Source organism: Atta colombica, unplaced genomic scaffold, assembly GCF_001594045.1.
Source record: "Atta colombica isolate Treedump-2 unplaced genomic scaffold, Acol1.0 scaffold126, whole genome shotgun sequence".
Taxonomy (NCBI): Eukaryota; Metazoa; Arthropoda; class Insecta; order Hymenoptera; family Formicidae; genus Atta; species Atta colombica.
In genome coordinates this window covers 235,231-245,656 of record NW_017259213.1, presented here as the reverse complement: position 1 = coordinate 245,656, position 10,426 = coordinate 235,231, and the positions used below count along the sequence as shown (strand labels likewise).

Genomic DNA, 10,426 nt, shown 5'->3' with positions numbered 1-10,426 from the left:
TATATATATATATATATATATATATATATATATGATGATAAATATGTAGAAAAATACTTTTTTTAAATTAAATTTTCACGTATTATCAATACAAAATAATATTTATACGTTATTACCGTCTGAGATTATACAAACGATTCTTCGTCCTCCGATAAAGCGTCTTCTGATTGCGAAATACTTTTATAATAATTATATGTCACATTTTGCCGCTTTCTTAATGCCATATATCGTGATTCTGAATTTACATTTTTGTTTGTTTTAGGATTGCGCACGTACTGCATAAAAAAGATACAATATAATTTCTTTCTTGAAAATATATGATAAGCAAAATAATTGTTTCAATTAATTTCAATATTACCTTTTGCCGAGACGCTTTTTGCTTCTCTTCGCTGGAATCGGTAGAGCTCATCCGTCGTTTGCGAGATTTCTTCGAGTTATTAGAGCTCTTTGTATTATTATTCGTAGCATTGACCTTATGTGATTTTTTAGGATTTCGAGACTTTTCAGTAACAATCGTTTAAATTAAAAGAATCCATAAACTTTTTATTAATGAACTTATTTTTAACAGAAATATAATTATACAAACTTACTTGATTTTTATTTATATTTGAAGTATTTGATTCAGATATTATTTGTTTATTTACATTTTGCTTCTGTGATGTATTCTCCTTCTGTGAATTCTTAAAAGTCCCATTTTGTTTATTTGTTTCATCAGTATCCTATATTTCACAATAATAAAAATATGTACAATTATAATAAAAGCGGATGTAAATATTTCTGCAATTATAGAAATTTTTACCATAGTACTCCTTTGAATTTCTCTTGAGTTATTAGTTTGTGAACATAACGATGATTTCTGTGAATTGCCCGGACTATAGATTGGATTGTTATCTTTCAATGTTATACGTTCACCTGTAAAAAAAATAATAGCAAAAAATAGCTTTAGATTATTTATCTATTTTTGTAAAAAAATTAATCTTTTCACATTTTTATTATTAATCTATTTACCTGTCCAGTAACATAATGGAGGTAAAATATGACGACCCCTCGAACTAATAGGTGCATTCAGCGAATTCACTGTCGTATCATAAGATTTCTGACTAATTTCTTGAATATTATCTAGGAAATAAAAATAAATGCAACACATAAACATATAATATTTATTAAAAGTTAAATATATTTTAAGAAACTTACCTTGCTGCAACGTTTTCCAAGTCAGACAAAATTGCTCGATTTTCGAAGGACATCCATAACGACATTGTTTTACAAGTTCCTTGGGAATAACTAAATATGATAAAGCAATATTGTTAATTGATAAATATTTATCAATGTACAATGATACAATGTTAATAATTTCGGATACTTTACTATGCTTATTGTCGTTTAAATGTCCAAGAAGTTCAAAGAATTCATGATTCACTGATTCGATTAGTGTCGCTGATAATCGCTTCAGCACAATGTCTGTCGTATAATTTCTGTGCACAACGTGGCCAGCTTCACTATATAGTAAAAAGAAAAAACATAAAATATTGTTTAATTATTAGACATACCTATTATCTAAGAGAACTTACTTGACTAATTTTCCTTGAAAAGTTAAACCTAATCCAGATTTTGATTTTGCATAATATACTACTTTTGGCATCCACGCAGTCAACATTTTGGGATTTTTTTTAACTTCACATTGCTCTTTACTGCTTTTAGGTTGCTCGGTTGTTGAATTCATCGTCGGATTAGTAGAATTTATATCATGCGATTTATTATTATTTGTCATTGGATAAATCTCTCTTTTATTGTCAATTGTCTTCGTATGAGAATCATTGAGCTCAGATTTTGAAGCAATTAACATGAAGTTCTTGTTTTCTAACTGAATATTTGTATTTTGTTTATCGTTGTTGATTATCTTGGAAGGCAATTGCTCGGCAATTGTATTCAAGTTTTCTTTACTTATTCTCATCTTCAAATTTACTGGTACCAAATTGATTATGGTAGGTTTGGATTTTTTCATCACAATATCGTTTTTTGTTTGTTCGATAAATTCTCTACGTAATTTTGGAGAAACATTGGATTTTTCAGAAAACTCATTATTTTCGTTGATTGCTATAATGTCTTGGTTCACCTTAGCCGGTGATGCTGTTACATTTCTATCTGCTGTTCGTGAATTTACAGTTACAATGTTGACATCAGAATTGATGGTATAATCAACATCTGAAACAAACTGTGAATGTACATTGTTTTGAACTCTATATGAAATATTTTGCTCCTTTATAAAATCATCTGAATTAATTTTTTGTGTGTCAAAAATATTAATTGGATGTTTATTTTGCATATGCGTTACACATTTGCCTTTCTCATACATTTCAAAATTTTTCTCTCTTTTTCGGCGACTGGAATAAGTTATTTCTTGTGATTTTGGATAAGTATTAATAGGTATTGTTTGGCAACACTTCCTCATATTGTGTGCTGTTCTCACTTCATCTTCTGTTATACTGACGCAGGAGTCATTTGAAAGTAATTTTTTCTCTTCATTCATTGCCATATGACTAGACTTAGTTTCTTTTGTATTGTATGTCAGATTTGCCACATGTTTCTGAGATAAGTCCGGATAAGTCGTTTTTTTTCTCACTTTACGTTTATATATTTTTCCAGGTAATTCTCTAGCTTTTAAAACTGATTCAATCGATATTTTGCGTATACCAGCATAAATCTCGCTCTCCAATTTATCTGAATTGTTGTCATGTCCCGGTCTAAGATTTGCTGAATTCGATAATTGGATAGTACTAGAATCATTTTTTATGCTTCCGTATTCCGGATCAATGGAGTGTCCCATTGTGCAGCTTTTTAATTCTATCGATTTGTTTTGAAGCTTATTAGTGTTCAGGGGGTTGCCATCACAAACTAAGCTCTTTTGCAATGACATTGTTTCTGATTTATATGTTTCGTGATTCGTGGAGATCATCGAATCGTTATTACATTCTGATTCCGTTTTGTAAGACACTGCATAATCCAAACAATCCAACATCTCAATAATCTTATTGATGTACTTTGGAGGACAATTCTTGTCTGCCAAATTGTTAATAATGATGTTCAATTTATCTTCCTGAAGAATATCTTTCAATTTATTCACTTTCTTAGAACTGCATGGTGGATTTATATCGGAATTGAAATTTTGCTTACTAGCTTCATCACATAAAGACTTCGTATTTTTTGTTTGCATAACAGGAATTATATCTTTTTCAGAGTTGTAAATAAAAGGTTTTATAAATGAAGAATTTTTTTCATAATTTGGAATACTATGAGTAGAATAATTACATATTTTCTTCTCTTTAGATATATCATTCATATTTTCAATCTTATTAGATTTGTTTAAGTTACAAGATTTCGTTGCAGAAATAGTGTTCTTATTTTTTACATAAGTCATATCTGTCAATTCGCTTTTTAAATCATCATCACTGTCAGTAATAGGGGTGGGCCAACGAAACGTTACTGGACATCCTTGCTTGGCATATGTCCTCCATATTTGATAAACGTTCTCCCAATCATCAGGAAAACCATTATAAAATTTTCCGCGAATATAATCTGGTAATCCTGTAATAAAATATAAAAGTTATTAACCTCCATCAATCATTACAATTTTGTACTTTCTGTTAGCAATATGGATCTTTGAGTTTCAGTGCAGATTTTTGTATTTTAAACTATAAAAAATTTGAAAAAATTCTTGCATATTTACAAAAGCTGTAATGAGTGTTTATTATTGCAGAAGTCGGATTGCATTTTACTTATTTTTTTACAAATTTATATTTACCTAGATTTATCCAGAATATACAATCAAAAAATTACCTTCAAAGTCCAACTTGGTCAACAGAGAGTTAATATGTAAACTATAAATTTTTAATGAAGTTTATACAAATTATTACCATTTCTTTCATCAACAATATTCCCTGTCAGAATATATACATGCTTGTATTTGGATTCAACACATTTTGCAGAATATCTTCTTATAACAGGTTTACTACGTACAACCTTACCACTGTTTGCAAATAAACAGTGAGTAAAAGAAAATAAACATTAACATTTAAATATTAATGCTGTGTTTTATTTTGTACTTACCAATCTAAAGTTCCTTTAATTATTAATTCGTAGTAGTTATTTAATATAACTTTCCATTTCGAAAATACTCGATCAATATTCTGAGAATTATGGATAGAACTCGATAAGACATAAGTTTTTTGATACTCTGGTACAGTAGATCTATCAGCACCTGTATTAATGGATATCCAAGTAGGAGCGCTCTTCAAACATGTATTTACTGTTGAAGAGCATATGGATGAATCAAATGAAGGCAACACTTTTTTGCAATTAGACAATGCAGAGACACCATTTTGTGACTCCCGAACAGTACGATAAATTGTGTTTCCCATTGGGGGTGGCATAGCAAGTTGATCGACATGATTATCCTTCTCGACACCGTACTGTTTGAGACTAGATGTAGTCATTGTTTCTTGCTTAATATTGTGGCTCTTCTTCTTTAAAAGTATATTTTTCAAATTATTGCTGGAAGTTAAGACTTCGCTGTTGAACAAAGAAGTTTGTTGCAATGGTGTTGTAATGCTGGAATCTAAAGTATCTGCATTAATACTGGAAATACTCGGCCAAGTTATTACAGTCGATGGTTTTCTATCGTATACACTCTTGTTTTGTTCATTTTGTAGTATAGCTAGTTTCAGGGATCGTTGTAGTTTCTTGAATCGTTCATCTGTTTCCAGATCTCCAAATTTGATCTATGGAAAGTATTAAAATATAGTTCGCAGGGTCATAAGTTAATAATAGAATTAGAATTGTTATAACCTTCATGTTAACAAAAACATACACTCATGATGATTAGCCATTGGAAGACATTAGTCCTTGGTATTCTTTATTGTATAAATTTGTAAGTAAAAATTCCACTTTTCGAAGAAAAACTAGAAGTAGGAAGAAGAAACTACAATTATGACAATGCAATAGTTTTGTTTTGGTTCACAGAGTAGATATAAAGAGAATAGGCGCCAAGCGGAAGTCACCATTTCCAACAAATATTTATAATACAGTTCTTCGTCTTAACTTTTTCTTTTTCTAACACCATCTTCTTCTAAGTTACGCTGTAAATGGCGGAGCCAATCAGCATTAGGCATACGCATTTTTGGTATACGCTACTCTTTTTACTTAATCTATTGTTTGTAAACTCAAACATTCCTGTAAGCCTATTCTGTAATTTTTTAATGACAATTTTATTAGCTCGAAATGTCATTACGCAGGTATTTTACATAGTTTTTTACATAGGTTTTTTACATAGTAAAAAAAGCTGTAATAGTAAAAAAGCAAGAACAATATAATGATACCAAATTGTCGTTAGTTACAGAAGAACTTATTGTGCCCTCTTTTCAATTAATGTCAGTTAATGTTGATATTGACTGTGTTCCAAAATTGACTGCCATGTACCACTAGTGAGATACTATTAAAGGAAGTAATTGAAAAATGCCGATATTGTCGACAATTGATATAAATTTGCTATTAATATTTGGCTTATGCATTATTAAATTCATAATTTTTTATTATATAAATGTTCATAAATAAATGTGTATACTTGTAAAGCTATAATATCCTATATATTGCAGAAAAATTACAATTTTTTCTCTGTAGTTATCATCTCTGTTAATAATTAAACTTTGATGATGACATTGAAATCACAGTTTTAAAGAAAAATCGAGTATTATTGAGTTCTAAATGCGTCTACTAAACTAATAAATCATAAAATTAATATTATCAGTTTTTAACTCTTAATCACTTCAATATTCTCAAAGACGCGAACTCCCATAAGGATGTTAATTTTTAATAGTATCTCATCGGTGCTAGTACTAAAAATCTATAGTGTAACATAAACTGTAGCATTTTCAATGCTGGCAGTAATTTTGGAATACAGCCATTATTGACTGATATTAACTTTTGCACACTGGAAATACTGATCCAAGGGTGATTCTGTAACTGTCTTTAAAATCACTAGATTATATAAAGTATCGCAATTGATTTCAGAAATGTCGCGTAAAAATAGCCGAAGCACATAATACACATCACGATTTGAAGTACATCAGAGTTCACATTGAGTCAATTGAATGCAGCTAATCTAGCATGTGTGACGTGTACTTTTGTATTCCTGAACAGTTCTGAACTGTACTTACACATATTTTTGTGCACTTTTATGTACAAAACTTCTATGGTAAATAAATTCGTATTAAACTAAAGAACACATAAATTGAGCCTTTGTACATATTTTTTTGTTCATAAATAAATAAATTACAACTAAAAAACATTGATTTATATATTTGATGTCTTTGATGTCTTTTCCCAAATAAAGCATGTAATGCATAAATTCGAAATGGTCACGTTTCGCGTTAAAATGGATGCGAGTTTGCGGTACTTTATAGATCTAGTGACTTTAATTGTCTTTACACGCCTATCAGTTATCAGTGTCGTTACACAGATATTTTATTATTGATGAAAAAGCTGTGCAACGCATCGACAACTGTCAGTAAGCATGTAAAACAGTGAGAGTGTTTATTGTACTCCATACAATAAAAAAAAGGAAGAGGGAACAGAGAACAGAATAAGAATTTCAACCTATCAAAAATTGTGTTTTCCACAATATATGATTTCTGATAGATTGAACTTCATATTATCTGTTCTCTGTTCTCTGTTCCTTTTATTGTGCGGAGCCCATTACAAGAGCTTAGGTTATTACGGACGATGGTTTTCTATCGCACACTCTTGCTTCTTTTTCAGTATAGCTAGTTTTAGAAAGTCTGTTTTCTGTTCCTGCATTAGACTATTCTAGAACTCTCTTTTTCGCTTTAAACAAATATCTATCTCATTTTAAGTTCTAAAAGTGTACACTAGTGCAGCCACAGAAAACAGATCTTATTGGCTGTGCTCCAAAATTCAACTTTGTCGACTCGAGTATTATTTTATCCTGTGCAAGCAATACGAACAGAAAATAAGAGATTTCAACTTATCAGAAACTATAAATTTATCAACAGAGATGATAACTGCAGAGAAAAAATTGTAATTTTTCTGCAATATATAGGATATTATAGCTTTACAAGTATGCACATTTATTTATGAACATTTATTTATGAATAATAGAATGAAGGCTTTCTAATAGGTTGAAATCTTTTATTCTCTGTTCCTATTGCCTGTGCTTTTCATTGCATTTCCAGCTTCAAAGCTTAAACACAATAGACACAGGCACAATAGGCATAGGCAACAGGAAATAACGAGCTGTCCAATCAGAGCTCTGGAATATAATATCAAAGTACATATCAGAGTTCTGATTGGACGACTCATTATTTTCTATTGCCTATTGTGTTTAAGTCTTAATAGAGGGGAATACTCGGTTGTAGTTGGTTGGTTCTTACATTCCGATTTAAACTCTCGGTGGAAACTAGGCCAGATACTCGGTTTTGAAACGCACTCCTAAGGATCGTTACAGTTTCTTAAGACGGTCTTAAGTTCAGCCTTGTAGTGAATCAATCAGAGGACCGCATTAGTGACTTAAGATGATTTTAAAATAAAAAACTATGACTATGAATACCGGTCCCTATAAGTTTTCACCGAGTAAACATATGTTTATAGTCAAAGAAAGAAATAAGCGGCACGGTTTACGCGGTCCCTATACCTAAGCTACGTTTGAGGAAAATTTTACTCGAAATATATATACACGTAACGTATACTATAGCATATAGAATAAAATCTTTCTCGGAGAGGAGTTTTGGAATGTAGCCCTAATTATTATCTGTACCGCGCTACATATAATCGTAAACCTGAAATATGGTGTAGTTCCGATTTTTTTAAAGTGACATTACGATCATGGTGGAATCAGCTGATCCATGCCATCATTGATTCGCGTGTTTGATAATACACGCGGATTACTACTAGTAAATACCGGAATGTTATCTGAGTTATCATCCGATAGTACTTAAAAAGTTCCTATGGCGATAACACAGATATATATCCATTTTCATCGTTTTGACATTTGTGATACATGTCGTCGCTTTTGTAGGTGATAATGTCCGCGATAAACGTGAAGGCGCTCACTCATCAAAACGTCCGGAGATTCTTGAATTCATTCGACACCGTCTTGACGGATTGTGACGGTGAGTGAGGACTACGTGTGAACATGGTTGATACGATAATGATTCCTTAGATATCTTTTTCAGGTGTATTATGGATGCATATGACACCTCTGCTACATTCGGCGGATGTTATAAACTTGTTCCGCAGACTCGGTAAACAGGTTTTTTACGTAACGAACAACAGTACGAAGACCCGCAATGACCTGGTGGAAAAGTGTAGGACACTTAAGTTTGAAGCCACCAAGAATGACATCCTATGCACTGCTCATCTGTCAGCATGTTATCTACAAAGTTTAAACTTTCGCAAGAAAGTCTACATTATTGGTTCCGAAGGTGAAACTCTATCAACACATGACATTACGAAATATCTGTTCTTTTCTGAGAAAACTTTTCAGAATTTTTATATGAATTGGGAATACCTAGAAAGTATATCCTTAGAATTTTGCAAATATTTCTCTTTCTATATAATTTCTATTCTGATGAAATACTTTTTCAAATTTTATAATTTTGTTTGAAATTATAGAATGAGACGTTTTTCAATTTCAATTTCATTGTCATTTAATGTAATTTATTTTAAAATAAAAATGTATATACGCAGGATGAATCTGATAAAAATTCAAGTTTTTCTTGAAAACAGTTGGAGATAGGGGAAAGACATTTATTATCAAAATTGGCCATGATCCAATTTGTGCTAATAATGCTCATGAGCATCATTTGTCTTCATTTGACAAACAACAAGGATAAAATGATTTTTAAGCGTTGTAAGCAAAATCGGACTGCAACCATTGTAGGATGAGTAGGAGGACATACTTTGATGACCTTGAATAATCTTAATTATCTTTGATTTTCATACTATCAATAACAATTTTTTTTTAATAGGAAGTATTTTTTTTTATTCATTCGATGGTGTTCAATGAACAGAATAACTTTGCATTAGAGCATTTTTTTGAAAATTCAACTATTATTGGGATATAAATCAAAATAAGTCAGATTGAAAGTTTGCAACAATTTTTTTATTATTGCAATAAATGTTCAAAATGTTCACATATTGATCTAGACATGGCTGTAGTCTTCTTGGAAAGTTTGCTTGAACTTCTAATCTCTTGAATCGTTATTTTTTGAATTGTATTCAGCTCATTGAGAACTATCGATAAAATGAGTAAAAAATACTCCTTCCCATTAAACAAAATTTTTTTTATTGGTAATATGAAAACCGAGAACATTTACTCAAAGTCATCACAATATGTCCCTCTACAATTTTGATAATAGGTATCTTTTCTCTATCTTTAACCGTTTTAAAAAAAAAACATGATACTTTTTATCAAACTCACTCTGTATATAAAAAAAATTCTAAAAAAGATGTGACTTTGTTAGCACTTTTAAAAAGCATTCCTATTTTGTAGTAAAAAAATTGTGAAATTTTATTTAAAAAATTATAAAGTTATTTAGAAATTGGGAAAAATTACGTGAAAAATTTTCATAAGGTATGCAATTGCTTTATTCTTATATTAATTTTATGCAGCAATTGCGAAAGAATTGGAGCAAGCTGATATCTCGTATTGTGGACTAGGGCCAGATCCAATTAATCAGAATAACCCATATTCCGTTTTCGAGAAAGATCCTGAAGTAGCTGCTGTTATAGTCGGATTCGATGAACATTTCAGCTATCCTAAAATGGTAAAAGCAGCTACATATCTAAACGATGTCAGTGTACATTTCATTGGCACTAATACAGATGAAAGATTTCCAGTTTCAAATGACGTCGTAATACCTGGTAAGTATTCAAATAACTTTCTTACCTTTGTATAACGTGTTAATTAAAAATCTATAACTTTTTTTATACAGGTACGGGAAGTCTAGTCAGATGTATAGAAAGTTGCTCAGAAAGAAAAGCAGTCATTATGGGCAAACCGGACAATTACATGGCTAAGATGTTAATGGAACGATCTAATGTCGATCCTCAACGTACTTTAATGATCGGAGACCGATGTAACACCGATATACTTTTTGGAACTCACTGTGGTTTTATGACTCTATTAGTCTTAACGGGAGTAACCGCATTGTCAGACGTTGAAAGATGGAAGCAATCCGAGCGACAAGAAGAACGGGATCTTGTACCAAATTATTACATAGACGCGCTTGGCGATTTATTACCGTATTTAAAAGAATTAGAAACTGAAACATCATAAACTCACAAGATTTGCAATGAAGAACAAAAAGTATGTGCTCTTTACTAAATAATAATGTAACTTTTTAGAATATGC

The 10,426-nt window shown here is 30.9% G+C and overlaps 2 protein-coding genes across 3 annotated transcripts; one reads left to right on the top strand and one right to left on the bottom strand.

Moving 5' to 3' along the window:
* Positions 1–125: 125 nt before the first annotated feature.
* LOC108684175 (putative uncharacterized protein DDB_G0277255) lies at positions 126–5,031 on the bottom strand. The gene is made up of 11 exons (XM_018188333.1): positions 4,868–5,031; positions 4,108–4,778; positions 3,915–4,027; positions 1,572–3,585; positions 1,369–1,499; positions 1,195–1,284; positions 1,009–1,119; positions 800–912; positions 591–719; positions 359–499; positions 126–275 (listed from the first exon to the last, which is right to left on the bottom strand). Exons 1-11 carry the CDS (start codon positions 4,871–4,873, stop codon positions 126–128), a joined length of 3,669 nt encoding a protein of 1,222 aa, XP_018043822.1. The 5' UTR covers positions 4,874–5,031.
* Positions 5,032–7,500: 2,469 nt separating this feature from the next.
* Positions 7,501–10,420, top strand: LOC108684176 (glycerol-3-phosphate phosphatase). Of its 2 annotated transcripts, none has more exons than XM_018188335.1 (5): positions 7,501–7,749; positions 8,090–8,183; positions 8,247–8,495; positions 9,685–9,936; positions 10,008–10,420. In XM_018188335.1, the coding sequence occupies exons 2-5, from the start codon at positions 8,096–8,098 to the stop codon at positions 10,349–10,351; spliced, it is 933 nt and encodes a 310-aa protein (XP_018043824.1). In that variant the 5' UTR covers positions 7,501–7,749; positions 8,090–8,095; the 3' UTR covers positions 10,352–10,420. The 2 variants fall into 2 exon arrangements, with proteins under 2 accessions (XP_018043824.1, XP_018043823.1); XM_018188334.1 differs by lacking the exon at positions 7,501–7,749 and adding an exon at positions 7,773–7,964.
* Positions 10,421–10,426: the final 6 nt, after the last annotated feature.